The sequence below is a fragment of the Syngnathoides biaculeatus genome, chromosome 6 (assembly GCF_019802595.1).
Source record: "Syngnathoides biaculeatus isolate LvHL_M chromosome 6, ASM1980259v1, whole genome shotgun sequence".
Classification (NCBI taxonomy): domain Eukaryota; kingdom Metazoa; phylum Chordata; class Actinopteri; order Syngnathiformes; family Syngnathidae; genus Syngnathoides; species Syngnathoides biaculeatus.
This window is the reverse complement of record NC_084645.1, coordinates 27,203,879-27,227,335: the sequence shown is the minus strand read 5'-3', so window position 1 is coordinate 27,227,335 and position 23,457 is coordinate 27,203,879. Positions and strand designations below refer to the sequence as shown.

Sequence of the window (23,457 nt, the reverse complement as noted above, 5' to 3'; positions counted from 1 at the left end):
AGGCACGAGTCCCTTGCACTCGATTGATAGGGAGAAGCCTGTAGGCAGCCGGGCCCTCGCTCAACCCTAAATGGAAGCACGTAACCATGTGGTGCATTTGAAGTGTTAACCATCATCCTGCAGATAGCTGCTGCCTTCGTCAACGCAAAAGCCACCGCTATAGTGTCACAGATTGATTAAGTGGGCCGGTCGTGGCAGGCTTGGCACAGTGCCCGAGGGAAATCGTTTCACGGGGGCCTTCCACATCCACCAAAAAAAAAAAAAAAAACGATTATGGGGGTCTTTTCATTCAATTTTGACAAAGGCTGAGTACTGTATGTACATACAGTGAAGAAAATGAGTATTTGAACAATATGCTACATGGCAAGTTCCCCCACTTATAAATCATGGAGGGGTCTGAAATTTTCATCGTAGGTCTATGTCAACTGTGAGAGATATAAGAGAAAAATCCAGAAATCACAATGTATGATTTTTTTTAACAATTTGTGTGATACAGCTTCAAATAAGTATTTGAACACCTTGAGAAAACCAATGTTAATATTTGCTACGGTAGCCTTTATTTGTAATTACAGAGGTCAAACATTTCCTGTGGTTGTTCACCAGGTTTGCACACACTGCAAGAAGTATTTTGGTCCACTCCTCCACATAGATCTTTTCTCGATCGGACAGGTTTCTGGGCTGTCGCTAAGAAATATGGAGTTTCTGCTCCCTCCAAAGATTTTCTATTGGGCTTAGGTCTGGAGACTGGCTAGGCCACGCCACAACCTTGGTATGCTTCTTACGGAGCCACTCCTCGGTTTTCCTGGCTGTGTGCTTCAGGTCGTCGTGTTGAAAGACCCAGCCAGGACCCATCTTAATGCTCTGACTGAGGGAAAGAGGTTGTTCCCCAAAATCTCTCAATACATGGCTGCGGTCATCCTCTCTTTAATACAGTGCAATCGTCCTGTCCCATGTGCAGAAAAACACCCCAAAGCATGATGCTACCACCCCCATGCTTCACAGTAGGGATGGTGTTCTTGGGATGGAACTCATCATTCATCTTCCGCCAAACACGGTTCGTGGAACTATGACCAAAAAGTTACATATTGGTCTTATCTGACCACAAAACTTTCTCTCATGACTCCTCTGTGTTATCCAAATGGTCACTGGCAAACTTAAGACTGGCCTTGACATGCGCTGGTTTAAGCAGGGGAACCTTCCGTGCCAAGCATGATTTCAAACCATGACGTCTTAGTGTATTACAAACAGTCACCCTGGAAACGGTGGTCCCAGCTCTTTTCAGGTCATTGACCAAGTCCTGTTGTGTAGTCCTGGGCTGATTCCTCACCTTTCATTGAGACCCCACAAAGTAATATCTTGCATGGGGCTCCATGAGATTGACCGTCATGTTTAGCTTCTTCCATTTTATAATGGGCCTTTTTTCACCAAGCTGCTTGGCAATTTCTCCGTAGCCCTTTCCAGCCGTGTGGAGTTGTACAATTTTGTCTCCGGTGTCTTTGGACAGCTCTTTAGTCTTGGCCATGTTAGAAGTTTCAATCTTACTGATTGTATGGGGTGGACAGGTGTCTTTACGCAGCTAGCGACCTCAAACAGGTGCATCTGATTCATGATCATACAGAGGCCCCGTAGCTCAGTAGTTAGAGCACTGGTTTGGTAAACCAGGGGTTGTGGGTTCATATCCCACTGGGGCCTCGACTCTCTGAGAAGGGTTGCATCAGGAAGGGCATCCGGTGTAAAAAAAATTGTGGCAAACATATATGTGCGTTCATCTGAGATGACACGCTGTGGCAACCACGAAAGGGACAAGCCGAAAGAAACTTACTTAGATGGAGTGAAGGTGGACTTTTAAACGCGGACTAACACGTCTTTGTTGGTCAGAATTCTAGCTGATAAGACAGGTGTTCAAATACTTCTTTGCAGCTGTATCACACAAATCATTAAAAAAATCATACATTGTGATTTCTGGATTTTTCTTTTTCGATTATCTCTCTCACAGTGGACATGCAACAACGATTAAGTTTTCAGACCCCTCCATGATTTCTAAGTGAGAGAGAATATAGCAGGGTGTTCATATACTTATTTTCTTCATGTACCCACTGCTTTTGAAATCTGTGACAATAATCTTACATATTAATACTAGTGGCTATACATAACCATTTTTATGCGTCGTCCCCCCGGCCAACCAAAGATTTTGAATGTTTAGTGACTCAAAGGTGTGAATTTGAGAAAACAAAATTTTTTTGTCAGCTAGATTCTTTGATTATGATCTAACAAGTGAATCATCTTAACACTTTTACCGTAATTAACCATCATTAAACAATGTTTAATGTAGTTTACCATTTGGACTGCTTTAATATTTGCACCTACGACTAATACAGTATTTACATCTTGGTAATGAATAAACTATGCTAGTGGCAAGAGAGTCGTGGCATGCTTAGGTTTGTAGTTCACAAGGCTTGAAGTTAAATCAGGTCAATATATCTGCTGTGATCAAAGGTTTCTCTTTTTCCAATACAATATTAAAATAATGAACACCATTCATAATTCATTAGAATATTTATTCCTGATCCACTGGAAAGAGCTGTTTATATGATGTTTGTATCCAATGTAATGTTGCTCATGGACTGATTTATTTTTTTCCTTTAATCATACGGGAGATGATAAACTTCTGCCAAAATGAAAATTATAAGAAATCACCTGCTAAAATCACAATATCAATACTAGTTAAAAATGTTGAAGAATTTAGAATTAAGTTTTCATGTGCTGAATAGTGCATTTTCAACAGTGTAGTGATGAACTTTGGTATTTTCTTGAAAACACTGAATCTTGTCGTTCAGTGGTTAATTTAATATACAGTTTATCATCCAATCGGAACTTTTTTGCATCGTGTAATCAATGTCTTCAACAGTATTGTTGGTCTACTCCAGTAATGTTGCAGGCAGTAATGTGAGCTGCTTGAGTGATATTTTAGAACTTCTATCTGTGTATTATCTTTAAAAAATAATAATTATTTGAGATTTAAAGAGTTTAATTCTTGAATGATTTTTGTTCTTTACATTTTTGCAGTTTGGTGCATCCCCCCACTCCAAGAACAACACATACATTCTAGTTGTTTTTAATTGCAATTACAATATTAACCTTATATTCCAGTTTATACATTTATACAGATTATAATACTTGTTTTACACCCAAACAGGACCCCTCACCTGAAAAAAAAAAACATGTTTCTGTATGCCGGTGATGCACAAACCAGTTAAATGATATATTTAAAGACCATGCGGTCACAAGTCAAAATGTGTGGCACCTTCATCGGGGGGGGGGGCAAAAAAAAATACCATTAGTTTAACGTTAATGCTGTTTTTGTTCATAGCATGTCATTAAGCCAAGGGTATAAAAATAGCCACATTTTGATTTCTACAGTATATACATTTAATATTAATATATTTTAATGTGTTTTTTATTTAAATATGCATTACTCTGAAATACTGAACAAATTTACCAGCAGGTCGTAATGCCACAGAAGCGTACACTAACAATAAATCTGATACAATAAATGACAAGTATTTGGTAGCAGGCAGACTCACTGTTTTTCAAGTGAAAATGGTGGACAAGAGCAGAGGATGTGAACAATGCCACTTAGAAACTAGAGCCTATGAAATGATACAGTTTTTACCCTTACGCCCTTTCTTCTTTTTGGATTTAGTCTCATGGCCATATGGAGGAGGAGACATGCCTCCCACTGGGCTGGGTAAGTCTTCAGTATAGTAGTGTCTAAGTGGCCTGGGCTGGGGGATGGGCTGACCTAGGAAAAAGCCCTCCTCCTCAGAATCCGAGGAGGAGGATGAGCACGTAGAGCACCAGTCATCGTCATCCCCGCACAGATCTAAGAACCTGCCCATGGCTGAACCCTGAAGCCTGTAATCTGACATGGTGCCAGCCGGTGGGTGTCCGTGAAAACCTTGGTCTCTCCTGGGACCGTGCGCGTTCCGTCTGTGGTCCATTCCGTAGCCCATTTGGCCCCTCTCTTTTGGCAAAAGGTTAAGAGCGTTGTCAGAGCGAGACTTGCGGCTGTGACGTCTCCTGTGATGGTGGTGGGAGCTCCGGCCAGAGTGATTTACCTCACCCTGCTCCTCAAAGTGGAATGCTCTGCGACGAGTCCGTTCGCTCATCGGGGGCTGTCGAACCTGGAGATCGCTGTAACGGTCTAGCACGTCGTCAGAAAATTTTACTTGCTGCTGCCTAGCTTGTGAACGTGTCCTCCGTAGGGCAGGGACATGCGGTTTAGGTCTGTCCTCTGGACGATGTACCACCTCTTTTTCAGCAGCATTTTCCTCCACTTCCCGCTCCGATGCAAGGCTCTTCAGGGAATTTGTACTCCTGTGTAACATGGAAGAGTTGAGCGTTCCCATGTTACTCGTTTTCTCACAGTCCTCGGTCTCCAGCTCATGGAAACCTTGCATGGAGTAGACCAGAGTTCTGTCTCTACCATCACCATCAACGGAAGTCCCTGAAAAAGAGGAATGCATTTTGAATAATTCTGCACCTACTCTGCTTTTTAGGTGATCATCATCCAATGTAAATTGTGAACTGTTACTTCTCACCAGTAATATTGGAGAGGGCCAGTGAGTCCGTGGAGTCTCGGACACTCTGATCCTTCTTTTTGAACTCATCCGATACGCACTCCAAGGAGCCACGGTACCACGGCGACTCTTCTTCCATGGCTTCTCCGGTTCTGTGGTCAAGCTCAAGCTCTTGGATCTTCCTGCTGCTTGCAGGGCCCGGGTGACTACCGTAGGCCGAGTCCCCTAGCCCGTCTTGTGACTGGGCCCAGTACATGTCAGCCTGGTACTTCTTGCTGGCTAGGCTGCCCCTCCCTTCTCCACCACTGCTTCCAGGTTTGAATGACTCCTGTTTTGACTTGACAGCTCTTTCTGCAACCCAAAAATCTGTGGGTCTGGAGTCACTGGCTTGTCTGAAGACCCCATTTTCCCCGAATTTCAACAGTAACTGAGTCATGTAGTCCTCATGCTCCACCCACTCTACACCCTGATCCTCGGGCTGCTCTGTATCCTCACCACGCTCCCTCCAGAAATGCTCGTCGGATAAGTTGAAATGTGGGAGCTTGTTAGTCAAGTTCTCGTCAACGGTTCCACTAAATCCCGGAAACTTGTAGTTGACCGAAGGCGAGAAAAGGAGTGACTGACGGCACTGATCGGCCGATCGGCTGCTCTTGCCCATGCGCACGCTGCGGCGGCACTCCCGAGAGCGTGCCGACTGGAAGGCTGAGTCAGAGGAATCGGATGCGTGCACGTCCTCCCCAAGGCTGCAGGCCTTGGAACAGTAGATGCGACCCTGGTGTGGCAGGAATGGACACCCCATGAGGGAGCTCTTACATTGGACACAGCTAAAACAGCTTTCAGTGGCATGCCAGTGGAGACCGTCGTAGGTCATTTGGGCGTTGTCAACACCTGGAAAATAGGGAATTGTTAAAGAGATTTGTATATTTTATGCAAAGTTATTCAAATCCTGAAATATTCTTTGTTTTGACTAAAAATCAAGGTAAGGTCTTGTGTGAATGCACAGAGAAACACATTCATCATTTAATGTGTTGCTCGTCGAGACTTGATCTGAAATGCTGGACTTTCTTTTTGACGTAGGAATCAGTCCTGAGTCTGCGTTAGCATGTCTCAGTACTTGTGGCACTTTTTTAAGGGTCTTACCAATATGTTCTCCACAGGCCTCACAGTACTCTGCGTACAGAGACTCAAAGCAGCCACAGCAATAGGGTCGTCCATCCTTCATGATATAGCGCTGGCCTCCTAGAACTGTCCCGCATTCAAAACAGGCAAAGTGCTTCATGTGCCAGTGACGCCCCTCAGCCTCTGTGCACTCATCAGCAAAGATAATCTGTAAAGCAGATATGTACAGTTGTCTAAAATCCAGAATGTAGACTGTCTGGGTTTCTGGATGTCCCCATCCAATAAACAGAAACAATTATTTCCCCCAAAACAAGTATGTCGGGACATTGAAATTACAAGTACTCAGTAAATGACTAGTAGTTCCTCTAAGCTTGTGGAGTTGTGGTTTTACCTCATCACAGGCTGAGCAGCGAGGTTTGAGGAGCTCAGCGTGGTGCCTTCCACAGTGGATCTTCCCATTGTGGTAGAAGTAAATCAAATCCACCAGCAGTTCGCTGCACGTGGAGCAGGCAAAGCACGCCGGGTGCCAGCATATTCCAGGACCCGACCTGGCTGCGAACACTGCCATTTCTCCACCGTTAATGCTCTCGCCGCACTGAAAATATGCATGCATAATTAGTTCCTCCGTAAATTGTCGTGACTCTTCTGTTTTCCAGCCAGAATGGCGTTAGTCACAGCAAACATCTCAACAAATTTAAACACTTCTAACTTGGATATAACAGCTATGCATTCTTCAAGGAAATTGTCAAAGGTTGTTTTATGATTCCCTTTTAGGAGAACCTTTTTAGTTTTTAAAATACTCAATAAATCACTACTAAGCCACGCAAGCAGAAAATACATTTAGCTTGTCGGTTTCGATCTTATCGAACAACTTGCACCAATCACACTGAGCTCTGTATTTGAGCACAAATATTTCAGTCATGGAGACTAAAAGTACACAGTCCTAGATAACAAATATCAAGCATCGTCATCTTTTTTTCATGATTTGTTATTAAATTACATTGAATCGGATGACTATGACTTCAATTATTCACTTAGGTCGAAAGTGTCCCAAGGTGTGCTGAGTTGTTGTGATGCGGTACGTACATGCTCACAAATGGCGTTCAGACGACTGCGGGGCAGCAGTTTCGGTGTGCCCCTCCCTAGGGCTTCCTTCTTCCTCTGGACACTGAACATATGTAGCTCCTTCTTCTCTTCCTCAGTCAGGGCCTGGCAGTAACGAATCTGGCAATGAATGAGACCGTTCTGAGTTACACATCGAACAATTTGTTGTAATGAGTCGTGTTGCCGTATGGTAATGTTCGTTGGGTACAAGGTTGTAAATTAAGGCTGAGGAGGAGAGAATAAAGGCAACTCTTGACCCTAGCTTGCCCTTCCTACTCCCCTAATATATCGTCACCCACTGGCCCCGCTTGACAACATGGTTTTTACAAGCCCCCTTGATCTTTCCCAAAGACTTAACAAGGGGGAAAGCAGACGTTTACACAAACAAGGGCCTCTGTTTCAAGTGAAATCGCGACGGCAGGCAACGAAGGAAAAAAGCGAGCAGGAGTGGGAGCGAGGTGCCGCGGTGCTGCTGGTGGCATCACATAAAGGCTCTTTCAATCAGCGTCCCTTCTCCCCTGCTAAGCCGTCCTTGTAAAAATGCACCGCTATGACAAGAATCCAGCTGGACGTGGGTGGGAGGCCCGCCAAACATCATAAAACTCACATTGTGCCAACGCTACAAGATTCCGACAAGATTGTGCAACCACAATCCCACAGCTGAAAGTCGATCAGGATGCCAGAGGGGGACTAGAGAACCACTGAGTGGCAGTTCTAATATTTCAAGATATACAGTATTGATAACTGATTACCGCGACTAATCAACCACCATAATAAATATACAGTGGTACGTCGTCATGAGTTATGAGCTGCCGCTCCATTTTTTTGCATGCCTAAATTTGAGGCTATTGTTAGATGGCGGCAGCGAATGTCACCAGCACCACCGCAGAATCCCATGATTTGAGTTACGAGCTCAGTCACGTAACAAGGTAAATCAAGGTATCAGAGTTTTGTTGAGGTCAAACCTCGGTGTCAAGTCAGAACTGAAAATGATGTGCTTCAGTTGCAGTTGAGTTCTTACCTCATTATCGTGCGGCGGCAGTTGGTAGACCAGCTGCTTAATTCGGAACTTCTCCCCTGGACTGTTTACGTATGGGATTTTATCTTCAGGCAGGCAAGAGAAATACAGTTGGACCTAGGAAATTAATTATATTATTAACCACAACTATGTCCAAATATTGGACTCAAACGTAGGCAGTTTCGTGAGCTGTTAGGGAATACTTTTTCTCTGATACTCAAGGAATTGTTTCTCCATAAATCCACACACATTAAAAGTCCAAATAGTTAAACAACTCACATCAAGTTGTTGTTGTTTTTTTTAAACAATCATAATCTTGTCTCTATAGGGACAGGACAAAGCAGCCTGTTTCGGTGGCACTTTGACCTTTGGGGCTTGACCACTTGGAGAGTAAACTTTATGAGGGAGAGGACCATTACAGCCAGTCAGATAAAGAGGTGGGACGTGCTGGTCCTATGTGTTTGGGGACTTCCTGCAGCTCAACCCGTCTAAAGGAGTAGAGCAACAGCAATTTACCCTGACAATCAACCTCAAGATTGCCGCCCGCCCCGTCATAAATTATGCACATTTTGATGCCGCGATTACCCCCTCATCCAGCTCACCAGGTGCTGAGGAACAGGCAGCTATACGTTTCTTTACTATGATGACCCATAATGCACCATTCAAGGCAATGAGTGTAGTAAAGACATTACAGTCCTCCCGTGCATTTGGCGAAACAAAAGCGCCTACATGGTTGGACTTTTCTCAGTCTGTGAACCCCTTCTCCTCAGCCCTGTCTCCCCCTTATTTGTTTCCATGTGTGTGGTTGCACAGAAAAAGTGGGATGAAGTTAGATAGAGGAACTCGGAGAGAAAGGAACAGGCGCGTTTAGGAAATATGCCACATTACACCGGCTCCCCTCCGGCCTTGATTAACAGCCCTGCTTGTGTTTGTGGAGGAAAAGGGTTGTTAAAGGGTTGGCCTCCCCAAATTCCCGATCCCGCGAGCAGCAGGATGCTCGACCCGCCGAATCCTCCAAAAAGAGATCTCTGATAATCACAAGCAGACTAGACCATAACACAGTTGGTAAATAAAAACTGTACATCCTGTCCGTTAATGGCTATGTGGTAAACCAACTGGTCTGTCTTAAAGCCCTTCTGGGGTTTCTTACACATTTTGTTGTTCAGGGTGATAATCCACGCCTGCACAAGTCTTTAACTTGCCGAGTACCACTAATGTGGGCCAAGCAGGAACCTAGTGGGGAATTAGATTGAGGTCAAGGCTGTTTTTATTCTCTATCAAGAGGTTACGTGAATGGATCTCTCTTCACAGTAAAGTGAAGGAGTCACTATAATACCACTCTTAGCAGTAAATGCAAACGTTTTACACTCACCTGCTCAGGCCGTAGGCCGGGTGGTACCCAGGCGTACTCCTCCATTGCGCAGCCGGAGTCGTCGTCCGAGGTAGAACTGCGTTGGAAGCCGGATGCCAGTTTGCTGACTTTCTGCTCCATGATCAAGTCTCGCTTGTGCGCCCCGCCTTGATAGCCAGCCACCGACGCCGCCACCGTCCCGCCCGCCTGGCTCATCGGGTGCTCCTTTTTACTAGACAAAGTAAAGGGAAATATTTTTTGTGGGGGATCCTGGAATGATCATTTCTTCTTGACACATTTAATCAAATCACTGTTTTATTACTTTTTTTTTTAAAAGCGCCACCTTATAGTATCCAAGGAAGCGCCTTTAGGTCACTCGTAAAATTTCTCAGGATTTTATTTACGCTGTCACAGAGGTCTTCATTTAAGTCTTTATTGTAATTGTAGGTTAGTATAGAATTCCACATTGTCCAAAGAAGGGGTTTGCAAATTGGATGTTCGGCTTGATGGTTTTGTGTGTGTGTGTGTGTGTGTGTGTGTGTGTGTGTGTGTGTGTGTGTGTGGTGTGTGTGTGTGTGTGTGTGTGTGTGTGTGTGTGTGTGTGTGTGTGTGTGCAGGAATCCAATCCAAATTGCGTTGATATAGCCTTAGCAGGGGTCGGTGGTTAAACTTTAGACATCTCTTGCGTTGGATATTGTACAGTTGTTTCCAGAATTGTTCTTATACTCAAAAGCAAGAACCAGCCACTGGGTGTATGTCCTTCTTTGTCTCGAGAGAGAGGCCGCCGCAATTGACCCGCACTGGCTTGATCAGTTGAGCCTGGGGTCTGTATAAACAGCGGTCTGACAATGGGACAAGGCCACCATATGGGGAATGTCCGCAAGGCTGGTTTCTCTCCCTTCATCTCTCCTTTTGCTCGTGACTGTTTGTTTTTCAACCTGCCGCAGCCACTGTCTGATCCATCCTTTCATCTTGCGGACAGACGCAGAAACGGCAGACAGGTGAAGCTAGGGAAGAAGGATGGACGGATGGCGACAGTGTCACAGAGGGAAAACCTGGAAGGGAGATCAAACGGCCACAGTGTTTACTCCACGGGGTGGCCTTGCGCACTATTTTTGCAAGCACGGCTGGGCTGCGGGGTTGACTTAAATAGACCAATAGATCAGGATTGAAAGAACCACTGAAGTCTGTTCTCATGTCGTCTAAGTGCAATGATAAAATGAGATCTACTGGGTGTGAATTTTGCTCAGTGACCCTCAAATAAATAATAAATAACCAACACAAATATCAAAGTAGGAAAAACAACGACTGTGTGATGAGATTTGGATGATTGGCTGCAAAGTCTTGAGTATGACATAGGTACTCAATGAAGACAACATCTGTGAATTGTTGTGTTTTTACATTTCACTGGGGAAGAACTGCAATGCGTCATGCTAAGGAGTGTTCCTAATAGATGAAAATCTTGACAACTGGTATAAGTATGATGCAGTGCAGATCTACAGAGGGGAAAACAATTTAAAAAAATATCATTCTTAAATGACCATGTCAATCAAAATGGAACATTATTTGTTTGTCAAGGTATTATTCTTATATTGGACCTTAATAGACTGTTTGGTGTACCTCATGAAGCGTTGCAAAGACTCAAGAGATATTAGATTGTATACTTAGTTCCGGCCATTCGTCAAAGCCCAATAGGCTGTGTAACATCAAGTAGAAGTCCGACCAGCAGTGTGGGCCCTTGACACCTCCCCTTACTTCCCCCTATCTCTGCCACTCCCCATATGGGTGGCAATGGCAACCGAGGCCGCGGCGAGACAACTGACAAAACCAGATGCACACGAACGTGAGCTTTTAACACAGACGTGATCGTTGAAAAGGTTCTAAGATGTGGAATGGCACGGCTGACCGGGTATGCATGCGTTCATAGAATACACTAGCGATAGCTTTAAATGCGTAAACAGCCAATCAGCTGTAATTCTTCTCATTTATGGTGACTGGTTCTGAGATAGCAGCCCGCCAGGCTATTCTAGGCGTGAGTGGCCATTTTCAGAATAACTACTAGATGTCAGCTTGAAACGATAAAAAGTGTCAGATGTGTGTTAACAAGGTTACAAAAATTGATTTTCCAGACAATGTCGAGGGATGGATCAAGACGAGAGGCTGACAAACTTCTTTTGTGGTTATCCTCACTCGCCTTTGGGTGAACTGAACCCTCTCAATGTATAATTTCACAAAAGACAACAGTCCTTACCATCGTCTCATTTTGTTCAGGATTTGGCAATGAACTTGTAGTTAACAGTTTGATTAATACAGCACTTCATTAATTCTGTCGGAAATTCTGGTATCTATTAGCAACAATTGCAGTTTGAACATACCGCATCAAAACAAACATCTCATAAAGCAGGTACCCATTTCTTTGTACAATCATCAGTCTGTGGCAGTAATTCCAAACGCAAATATAATACAATTTACCCGTAACTGTAAAACTAACTATAATTAAAAACTGTGTGTTGGAACAATATTGATTTTTCTTTTTTATTAAAGGCCTTTTAATTAGTTTTGACTTTAATTTCTAAACTACAGGTAACCATTTTTAGGCACAATGGGGAAATGGAAATTTAAAAAGAACATATATAACTTACTGTATATTTGTTCCAGTAATGTTTGAAGTATTTAAATCATTCCATTTATAATTGTGTGGTTTACTTTTCAAATGTTTTCATTACCATTCTTTGCTGATTGATTCCACTCCTCTTATTCTGAGGCCTTTTGACATAAGTTACCAAATATAGTTCCTTCCTCCAAGGAACTACCAATAAAACATTTCTTTGGTGCAATATAACCGTTTTGAGCTAGGAGGTAAATTCCAGAACACGCTGTCATTATTGCCTTGGTGGTCTGCCATACAGTAGTAGATCTGTGACTGCATTGTAGCACAAAATGTCACCTTGGCTTTATGACATTTCCCATAAATCACCTAAACAAGAGTGCCGTTGTTGAGGAATCGGCCGGTGGCTTGTTCCATCAAGAACTTGTCTATCTCACTTTGGTCTTTTTGTTGTTGTTGTTGTCCTCTGCTGTGGATGTGCTGTTTTATCTCATACATGACACTTAAGGTCCACAAAGGCAGATAACCTGTCCTCAGAGAAGGGAAGAAAGCCAATCCCTTGTTCCGCTCTCCTCCATTGACTTGCAAATGAGACCAAAATAACCTGCAAAAATGCGGGCACGCTCGAGAGCTGGACATCGGGAGCTAACTGTAGGCACGTCTGGTCACACGTTTGCTCATGGGCTTCACTAAGACGTTAGCTTGTTTCATACAAACGCAAACGTGAATCGCAGGAATGTCTTGGCTTGAACTTCAAATCGCAAGACAGGATGTTTGGCGTCTTGTGTTGGTCAAAGCCCCCCTCCCCTTCTTTTCTTACACACGCACATCTGCTCACATGCTAATTTTTCCATTAGTTGTCATGCACCTCATTTCCTCTCACTTTCGCCTCCAATGCCTTCTTGAATGACAGAAGCACTGAGCCAGCTAACTTGGCCATGCTCAGGTTGACTTGCCAACTCACTGACTCATCACTTCTGTTGGCTTTTAAACTTTCCCTCCGCCCTGGTGAACAAGGGCTCTATGTTTTCTGTCATTAGTTTTCAACTCCCTCCTTCTCACCCCCGTCCCATTACCAAAGCCCCCCCAGACCCCGAACTGCCACCCTCCGCCCACACTGGCCAAACCCCTGCAGTCCTGAAATGTTAACAGCCCCTCAGCTCTTTTGTAAAGTTGCTTGTTAACATGGCTTTGGAAGCACCGAGCCTGCGTATCTGACTGAGGTGTGGGGGGTAAGACCCTATGATTTAAGATAAAATAAGTTGAATGATGGAAATGCGCATAAAGATATGTTACAATACATTAAACAAGGACAGTTTAGTCTCGACAAGTCCTGGCACGATAAGAGTTACACGGTAACACTTCTGAACCTGATTGACAATGAACAAAAAGCCCATTCATTTCGTCGCTGCAACACATTATCTTATTTATTACTTTGTGACGCTCAAACTGCTCATAAGACCTCATACGATTATGTTAATTACCAATAAATATGTCTGTCCCTCTGCATTTTCAAAGAATTTAGCAACCCTCGAAATCCAAGTCCTGTGATATCCAAACACCGGCGTGCGCTTTGGGAGGCTGTGCAGGATAAATAAGCAGCTTCTGGTCTGAATCACTGTCTATACTCGGTAAGGAAGGGTGATGGACGTGTGCACAAGCCAACACAGTGCCCTCAGTCAGTTTGGACCAGCCCAGCATGTTTAACTTGGCTCCTGCCAGCTCAGCAATGCAGCTTCTACTCGATGAAGAAAACTTGATTTTCTGCTCAAAGGTCCTACTTTGAGCTTGAGCTTGGACAAATCTTCTCCGTGTCTGACAAGCTTTCGAAAATAAACAGTTCACAGCGCAGTGGTGGCATCCCGTCAAAAGTTGGCGTTGGTGCCTTTTTGGGGAAAAAAAACACGACAACCTTTTACAATTCAAAGACAGGTACATCATTGTGTATACCTGAACATTCCAGAATAACAATTCTAAAACGCCTGACCAGGGCACCAGACAGACTGTTTGGTCTGATCCTTTTCGTGGTCAGAGGAGTGTTTTTCCAAGACCAAATGGATGGGAGTGTCATCCCCACCAGAGAGACCACCTGCATGTGCCGGACAGACTGAATCAAAACACTCATGCTGCCATCACTTAGCATCCCAACAGATTCACTTTGGATTACCAAGTGCATGAAACTCTAGCACCCTTGACATAACCTCAAAGGGATGCTTGAAGAGACACCTTGACTTTAAAAAAGTAGAATCATCTATTCTCTACCCTCCTGATTTTTCCTTTTCCTGTCACCACAAGCAAAACTGAGAATCTCTTGATGACACAATCCGCTGTCATTTCTCTGCCATTCTTACCTCAGTTCAGGCCGACTCTCTCGAGGCGAGCAGGAAAAGGGATCTTATCAGCGGGCTGTCCTAGTTTCTTCTGCAACACCTCAGCTCCATACATACTACACATAATCCTCTGCACGCTTATTCCGGGGCGGTAGCCGGCTTTCTCCCTGCCAGAACGGTCGGCACAGTTCAAGCAGCACCATGTCACGGGAGTGCCGGTGTTTGAGAGGTGTCTGTCCATGCGGGACTACAACCAGATGGCCATACCTTACCCTTGTCGCGCCCACTTCCCCACATCCAACCGCCCCCACCCTCCTTTAACCTCAGCCCGGCCCCTTCACCTCAGAGCAGCCATTCACAGCAGGGTAACGCAGGGTAATGCCTCCCCTTGTGTTTCTAACGCTGGTTCTCAAATGAGAAAAGCACCCGTTGATTGTAGGAACTATGAATCTTAACGCGTAACTGAGACAGAGCTCATTTTACTGCACTAACCGACCTCTTACGCACACCAGCGTTGTCACGGTATTCCTCTTCTATCACAATTCCTAGATGAAGGAAGAGTGGTGACTGTTGCGGTTGGGGTTTGAGTGATTTCACGTGAGACAAGAATGTCATTTAATCACAACAAAACGTTTCCATGCTGCAAATTTTGTGATTATAGGGTCTTACATCTTGAATCTTTAATTACAAAAGCTCCCACCAGTTGACAGGAGAAAAAAGTGGTGCTAAATAAAGAAGTGCTAATGTCTTGAGTCATACAAAATGCCAAGAAATTTGTAGTACGGGCGGCACGGTGGTCAGCGGGTACCTTGGTCCCAATTTCAAATCTGAATATTTGACATGTTAAGATTGTGGCTTCATTATCATAAAATTACTTTTGTTTTTAATTCTTGAATTTTCTTTTCCTTTTCAAGTGACAATACTTAGGTCATTTTTTGCTTTAACGCTTGTCCTTTATTGCATTTACTATCTACTTTACGGTCTCCATTCTTTTTTTCTGAATAATTTTTAGACATGGCGGCACAGTGAGCAGCTGCTAAAGCGCTGGCCTCACAGTTCTGAGGACCTGGGTTCGATCCCGGCCCCGCCTGTGTGGAGTTTGCATGTTCTCCCCGTGCCTGCGTGGGTTTTCTCCAGGCACTGCGGTTTCCTCCCACATCCCAAAAAACATGCAATATTAATCGGACACTAAATTGGTGTGATTGTGATTGCGGCTGTTTGTCTCGATGTGCCCGGCGATTGCCTGGCAACCAGTTCAGGGTGTACCCCGCCTCTGCCCGTTGGCAGCTGGGATAGGCTCCAGCACTCCCCGCGACCCTCGTGAGGATAGGCGGCAAAGAAAATGGATGGATGGATGGATTTGTAGTACGCAAAACATTTAGATGGGCCGCATACCAGAAAAAACTACAGTACGGTAAATTTTTAAAATACCTGTAATGTCATATAATGGAAAAAAATGAATAAAATATTTTATGTACGTATAATGAAGAATGAATTTTATTGCTTCCAAAGGCGTAGAAGCACACCTCCTAGACGGGAAGCGACTGTACTTGCCCCATCCAGTGAAACTCCTCGGGGAGTTCGCAACTGACCTCTGCCTCTCCTTCACCTCTGCAAGAATGTCACAACACGAGGTTTTTCCTGTTGCCTTAGAAAACAAAAAGTCACCGCTTCAAGTCAATCTTTGGATCGTTTCTCCTATTTCTGTTGTGCTTTTGTTGATTTTGTAATGCAAAAAAAAAAATGTCTTTAGAGAAACCAAAAGTTTTTTTTTTTTTCTGTTGCATTAAGATAAAACAAAGCAGTGTAAGGACTTTAGATGGAAGCACTGAATCTATTTTTGTCTTTATGTTTTAGAAGCGGTTTTATTTTACTGGTGATGACATCAGGTTGTAACTTTATCAACCAGTATTTTGTATAAATCATTTTGCGGTACAAACCGCACAATTGGATTCTGTGCATGATTGACAGCATCTCATTCTGTGTCCTCACACGCTTCACATTCAAATCAAACATTGTGGGCGGCGGATGCTAGCTGCAAAAACTGTACAACGTAGGACGTGTTGATACGTCGCCAGCGAGCGGCTCCTCTCACTCTCGTTTGTGCTGTAGCTACAAAGCCGTTGTCGCAGCCAAGGCCGGGGAGGAGAATTCAGCCTTTCACGCCAAACCTTTAGGCCTTTGTGCTCGTTCCAGACTCAACAACCCGGTCCATTAGCACGTCTTTAAGGGGTGGGACAGCACAGGATCCTGCCTTGAATAACATGTTAAAATCCAAGGAAACAGCCTCCATACTATTTGTCTTTTCCAAAGTTGATTTGTGTGAGGCGATGGACTTTAATAATGATCTCAAGTGGGGGTCCCGCCCCTCACTCTCTTTGCGGGGGCCCTTTCAAATACAAAATCCCTCAAAAAATAATAACGTAAATGTCAAATATTACTACCTTTTGTGTGTATCATGTAGCTTCCATAAAACTGCAAGTATGCAAGTAGGATGGATTTTTTTTTTCTTTTTTATAATACTAGTTGGGGATGTGGGCAGTCCAGTGGCTCAGATGGTAAAGCGTTGGCCTCACAGTTGTGAGGTCCCTGGTTCAATCCCGGCCCTGCCTGTGTGGAGTTTGCATGTTTTCTCCGGGCACTCCGGGTTCCTCCCACATCCCAAAAACATGCAGCGTTAATTGGACACTCTAAATTGCCCCTAGGTATGATTGTGAGTGTGGCTGTTTGTCTCGATGTGGCCTGCGAATGGCTGGCAACCAGTTCAGCGTGTACCCCGCCTTCTGCCCGTTGACAGCTGGGATAGGCTCCAGCACTCACCGCAACCCTTGTGAGGATAAGCGGTAAAGAAAATGGATGGATGGATAGTTAGGGATGTGAACAACATGAAAATCAGAGAGCTGTCTCATCGTGAAAAATCAACAATGAGATGAAATACTCGGTTCTCGGAACGTCCCCGTTCTGGAACAAATCGGTTTTCGAATGAAAATTTAGAGATTTTGTTGCTTCTGTTTTCGAACGAAAATCGGTACTCGAATGACCCCAACAAAACCCGAAAATAACATAACGCGGCCCAACCAACTGACCAACCCACAACGCGCTTTGTACTTGGGAATTCGAACGAACCCCCGAAAAATCCCAGAAATAACATAACGCATGCGGCGATGGATTCGGTTTTCGAACAAATCACCTCTCGGACCGCCTTATCCAACGGATTGTGGTCGAGACCCGAGGCTGTACTGTATTTCCTTTGGATTTTCAAAAAAGAAAATCCCTAAAGAAAATGCTACAACTCCAAAACAACAACTGGGAAATGGTATGTAAATGAATAATGAAGGAAATGAAAGATGGCCACTTCTGCAGTCCCATCATCTTTCCTTCCAAACGTAACAGTTCCTGTGAGGTTTTATGGTTTGAAGTTGCACGCCCGGATCAAATCCTCTCACGAGCTGTATACGGCCCGTAGTTTCCCAACCTCGTGATCTGAGGCGTGAGCATCTATTGGGTACCCAGAATGTCACGCTAAGATACTGCTCCATTGTCAGAGGTACGGACACAGTTCAAGGTTCACCTCAGACCGTTGAATAATATAAAGTCACGCATCCCTGACCCGTGACCTTTGGAGAGCACCAGATGACCAATAAATCTATCGCCTCGGGGCTTTACGGCCCATTCCCCGGTCATAGCCACATCGACCTGAATGGCACCTCACACCTGGTCTGCAACTTTTCAAAAAAACAAAAAACTAAACTAGCAGCGAAGTAGCTCGTGACCAGCATGCCCTGACAATGACAGGAAAAGTGGGGAGGCAATCATCATCCGGCGCAACACCTGACGATGAAGCCGCTTTCTCCTCTGGTCCAAACACGTCCTCCCTGAGAGGACAGGATCCAGTCAGAGGACGGCGGCAAGAGTTCAAGCTTAACGTAATCTATTCAAACGAGTCAAATTAAAGTCCCAAGACGCGTCGTAAATCCGGGCCGGCGGAGGGGCAACGGGAAGGTCACTCTTTAACTCGCCCCTCATTGAGGACCACGCCGAAGAATGCCTCTCACTTACGTGCGAGCCAGCTTATAAAAAGTCGGCATTCTCCAGGTTTAAATGACTCGCCGACGGGTATTAGCAGGACACAGGCCCGACAAAAGCCTCGGTCATAAAGGCCAATAAAAGCCTATCACTCTACTGTAACAACAATCCTTTTTTACGCCTCGAAAGAGGGAGGAAAAGGTCAACTGGTGGGGCAGCCAACGTCTTGATATTGACTTAGCTGGTTTGCGGCCGACAAACTCGGGTCAGACTGGAGGCTTGTTAGCCCCCTAACCCTAGCGTAACCCCTTCTTTTACTGTTTCACTGTAACGCGCCGCAGACAGCTGATTCTTTTATCTCGGCTCACTTTTCCGCCGCGGTGTATTTATTGGAACGCAGGAAAAATAATGTCGCGAGTACCTGCTGGGGATAATGCTGTTATTTCTTCTGGAAAATGTCTTCACGAGGGGAGGAGTTATGTTCCAAACTATGAGAGAGGACCTTCAGAATGATGCGGTGCAGTTAGACACCACTGCGATAATAAATATGAGAGCAAAAAAAACCAAAGAAATACATTTTACGGATAGTCAGGTCATAATAATCCGTGATTTTACATTCTTTTGAATGTACGGGTAATTGATTGCTTAGTCGTGTCTTGAAGCAATGGTGGTCAAATGGAGTGCAGTACTTGATCGTTAATCGTCCAAAGAACAGCAATATGACATCAAATTTTAAAAAAGAATATTTGTACACATTATTGATTTTTCCAAATACACAGGACATGAAGATAATAACGATTTTTATCCTGTTTTTCCTTTGATTTTCTTTCTGCAACAGTAGCATATTGTCAATTCGATTCTATTTGAGTGAGTCTGAGTATATTTTAGGGATGATTTCAGAGGGATCTGATTGGATGTGTTAACCATGCGACCATACGGCTACATCCTTACTTTTCCATCTCGCTCGGGTTTGCAGAAAAGTCTCATTTTTGAGAATTTATCCATCCCTGCCCCAAGAATTGTTTTGATAGTAACACACGTTGTTTGATGCAGTCTGAACAGATTAGGTGACAGTTTTACTGTCAAGGGTGTCCCAACGAGAGCATGGGGGCCTTTGCGGGCCCTAATCTATGTTTAAGACATATGTACTTAATTGAATAATTCATATAATTGACTGCCTTTGTTGGTTGCTTGCTTGGGTGTGATTCCCCTGGCTGCTGCTACTACTACTACTACATTAGTTTTGGCATTTTTCAAGAGTTGCGAAATCCGAAAAACTTCTTTTTTTCCTTTTGGCTTGTCCCATTAGGGGTCACCACAGCGTGTCATCTTTTTCCATCTAAGCCTATCTCCTGCATCTTCCTCTCCAACACCCACTGCCCTCATGTCTTCCCTCACCACATCCATAAACCTTCTCTTTGGTCTTCCTGTCGCTCTTTTGCCTGGCAGCTCCATCCTCAGCACCCTTCTACCAATATACTCACTCTCTCGCCTCTGAACATGTCCAAACCATCGAAGTCTGCTCTCTCGAATCTTGTCTCCAAAACATCCAACTTTGGCTGTCCCTTTCACGAGCTCGTTTCTAATCCTACCCAACCTGCTCACTCCGAGCGAGGACCTCAACATCTTCCTTTCTAACCCTAACCACTAACCTAAAATGAGAAAAACTATTAACAACAAAATTTGATGGCAAAATTTGGTTGAATAAAGTTGACTTCATTACAGTAACATCCATCCATTTTCTTTGCCGCTTATCCTCACAACAGTCACGGGAGTGCTGGAGCCTATCCCAGCTGTCAAGGGGGAGGAGGCGGGCTACACCTGAACTGGTTGCCAGCCAATCGCAGGGCACATCGAGACAAACAGCCGCACTCACAATCACACCTAGGGGCAATTTAGAGTGTCCAATTAATGTTGCATGTTTTTGAGATGTGGGAGGAAACCGGAGTGCCCGGAGAAAACCTACGCAGGCAGCGGGAGCAAATGCAAACTCCACACAGGCGGGTCCGGAATCAAACTCAGGACCTCAGAACGGTGGGGTAAACGCTTTCCAGCTGACCCACCGTGCTGCCGTTACAGTAACAAATAGCATGAACTGCGATTATTTGTCTCATTTTCTACTCAAGGTCAGCTTTGTACTGATTGCTCCCATTTTGGTTCTAATTGTATCATCATCCGTCCGTCCGCCTTGCCAAGCGTCACAAGGACGCCCGATCGGCGGCGCTCGTATTTCACCCCTCAATTTGACACCCTCTCACCTAGTTGTAAAAGTTGGACCTCATTGGGGAACAATGGGAAGTGGAGCACCAGAGCTCCTGGGGGCCGTTGACGGGAGGAAGCCCCCCTTTATTTGAGGACACTATAACTCTACAAAAGCCCGTGGCCGTCTGACGGCTCTGACACTGAGGACTCGGGCTGACAAAAGCGCTCGATGAGCGGAGGGGCAAGCCTTGTCATGTGTGGTCTCAGGGAGACAAACTTGGAGCGCTAGAGTAGGAAAATGGGCGCTTTATTGTATTGACCATCGAGACGTTCACAATGGGCAGGAAAAAGATTGTAACTACGTGTAAAAGTTTGAACGTGACTGTTGAAAAGTCAGTCGTCACCTCTTTTCTACACTGGGAAAAAAAAAAGAAGTAATCTGTCACAGTTAATATTTTAGCTTTGATTCATTGACAATCATTGATTAGTGTCATCATAAAGTTTAATCTGCAAGGTTTTATTTCATCTAAAGCATGTTTGAATGTTGGAACAAACATTGTCAGTGTTAGCCAAATCGTTAGTGCTTGCTAATTTGGGTTCGTTTGGTTTAAAAGTAAATCGGATACACATTCAGACACTCATATAAGCGTCACACGAGTCACATGCGCTTATTGTTGTTATTTAGCGACGTTTGGTGGTGTCTTGGTGGTTTATCAGAAAAAAAGATGTATTGTATATTTAAGCGGCAGCGTCTCCCAGCTACCGTCTACTAGGCCCGCACCCACCAGACAATAGTGCATCGGATTCCAGGGCTGAATATTGCGTTCAGTCAGGGGACAGAATTGTATTGAAAAACACAAATTACTTTAAACTGAATGTAAAATGGCCGGCACGGTGACACAGTTGAGCAGTTCTGAGGTCCTGGGTTGGATCCCGAACCCGCCTCTGTGGAGTTTGCATGTGCTCCCCATGCCTGCGTGGGTTTTTTCCGGGCACTCCGGTTTCTTCCCACATCCCGAAAACATCCATCCATTTTCCTAGCCACTTATCCTCACAAGGGGTGCAGGGAGTGTTGGAGCCTATCCCAGCAGTCATCGGGCAAGAGGCGGGCTACACCTGAACTGGTTGCCAGCCAATCGAAGGGCACATGGAGACAAACAGCCACACTCACAATCACACCTCGGGGCAATTTAGAGTGTCCAATTAATGTTGCACGTTTTTGGGATGTGGGAGGAAACCAGAGTGCCCAAAGAAAACCCACGCAGGCACGGGGAGAAGATGCAAATGCCACACAGGTAGGGCCAGGATCGAACCCAGGTCCTCAGAACTGTGAGGTCGAGGCTTTCCCGGCTGATCCACCGTGCCACCCATCCTGAAAACATGCAACATTAATTGGACACTCTAAATTGCCCATAGGTGTGCTTGTGAGTGCGGCTGTTTATCTCTGCGTGCCCTGCGATTGGCTGGCAACCAGTTCAGGGTGTACCCCGCCTCCTCCCCGTTGACAGCTGGAATAGGCTCCAGAGCTCCCGTGACCCTTGTGAGGATAAGCCGCTCAGAAAATGGATGGATGGATGGATGAATGTAGCATTACCAAAAGGCTAAATGTATTAATTTTTCTGAGCAATGCTCCTTCTGTCCCATTCAATTCAAGAAAATCCTTCGCTCATAATTAAATACTAAAGTGCTAACCTAGGTTTAAATTACAGTGAAGTATTAAAAAACATTAAACCATGAAGTAACATTAGTTTAACAATATGAATTTAATATATGTAGATTGAACTAGTGACAGCTTTGTTCTACTTTTATCAATGTAGGAAGGTTAACATCCTTTTTGCTCACATGGCAACAAGTCGATCCCCACACAGGTCAATGAGCGACTCTTTGTAGGATGTGAAGACATCCTTGGACAACACGTGGAAGCGCTTTCAGTCTCCAAAACGGAGCCGCTTCAAAAGGCCAAAGCATGGAATCCATGTAACAGTTAAGGGCTTCTCAGTTGGGATCCCACTAATGATTAACATTCCTGGAGAAAGCACTGGGTTGCAGTCTTTTTTTTTTTTTGCAGCGTTCTAATTAAGCATGTGCTGCAGTGCCGCTGGACTGCGCTTCAAAATGAACAGGCTCAGCTCATTTTTAGTGATGTCAGGAGGAGGACATAATACAGAAACACATGACTACAAAAAAACTGTTCAAAGGGGTTAGTTTTCACAGGAAAAATAGTTATTGATCATTACTCAACTGAAGTATGGTAAATGTGTTCATTTTAAGTGACTTCTGTAGAGTATTCCAGAAGACAAGAGAAAATTTGATTGCAGTTTTACCAAGTTCAGTCTTAGTCCAGGGAATTTTGAGCAATAAACATTTTTAAGTCCCTGTGAAATGAATTTTCATTCATGTTTAACGATTTAAAAAAAACAAAAAAAAAACCCAAGCGGTTCTCCCGCTTTCAAACGCTGTGGACATGTCGAAAACATCCCGCTGAACAGTCAACTGTCAATTAAACACCACACTAGTATCTTTTTTTTTTTTTTATGCCTACACGTCCCTAAATATTTGAGCTACGAAAATATACACGCTTAAAGCCTTCGCTGGGTGGAATGTATCCCGTCAGGTCGCCGTGATGAGGGGTGCTAGCTAGCCGCAAGCTAACTTGTGGGCTATCTCATCCTAGCATAGCCATAAAGGTATTATCCTACCTTCTGATATAAAACACAGTGGTGTACGGAGTAGCTGTTGTGAGAAGACACACTCGGTTGCTACTGTACTTATTGTTTTTCATTGGATTGTTTCATAGCGATGGCCGATATAAATATTGACCACTATTGTAACTGCCTTAGCCTATGCGAAGTGAAGCTGTACAGTAGACGTGTAGATGGAGAGAGAATAAGCTGAATCTTAATCAAATATTTTCTATGTTAAAATGAATCCCAAGAAACACAACATAGGAATGTTTTATAAATAAAAGTCCTTTCACATGCGTGAGTCGTCAAGAACAATCAGGTTTTGTGAGATCCAGCCTGAAGCTCTCACGAGGCCTTCTCCAACGTTCCAGGTGTGAGGTCATTACCGGGTTTTTTTTAGGAGGAAGTGGAAAAACGGACCCGACTGGTGTCCTT

The 23,457-nt window shown here is 44.4% G+C and overlaps 1 protein-coding gene across 2 annotated transcripts in view; it reads right to left on the bottom strand.

Annotated features, from left to right (window-relative positions):
- Window positions 1–3,074: 3,074 nt before the first annotated feature.
- prickle1a (prickle homolog 1a) overlaps window positions 3,075–23,457 on the bottom strand; it is a 30,995-nt gene continuing 10,612 nt past the window's right edge. Inside the window, exons 1-8 of one of the 2 annotated variants that reach the window (XM_061822606.1) lie at window positions 14,132–14,389; window positions 9,194–9,404; window positions 7,825–7,938; window positions 6,786–6,923; window positions 6,091–6,294; window positions 5,721–5,907; window positions 4,602–5,468; window positions 3,075–4,507 (exon numbers count right to left, since the gene is read on the bottom strand). In XM_061822606.1, coding sequence (XP_061678590.1) covers window positions 3,651–4,507; window positions 4,602–5,468; window positions 5,721–5,907; window positions 6,091–6,294; window positions 6,786–6,923; window positions 7,825–7,938; window positions 9,194–9,388 — 2,562 coding nt within the window. In that variant the 5' untranslated portion in view covers window positions 9,389–9,404; window positions 14,132–14,389 and the 3' untranslated portion in view covers window positions 3,075–3,650. Of the gene's footprint in view, window positions 4,508–4,601; window positions 5,469–5,720; window positions 5,908–6,090; window positions 6,295–6,785; window positions 6,924–7,824; window positions 7,939–9,193; window positions 9,405–14,131; window positions 14,390–23,457 lie in introns of those variants that run through there. The other variant, XM_061822604.1, reaches the window with a different exon arrangement.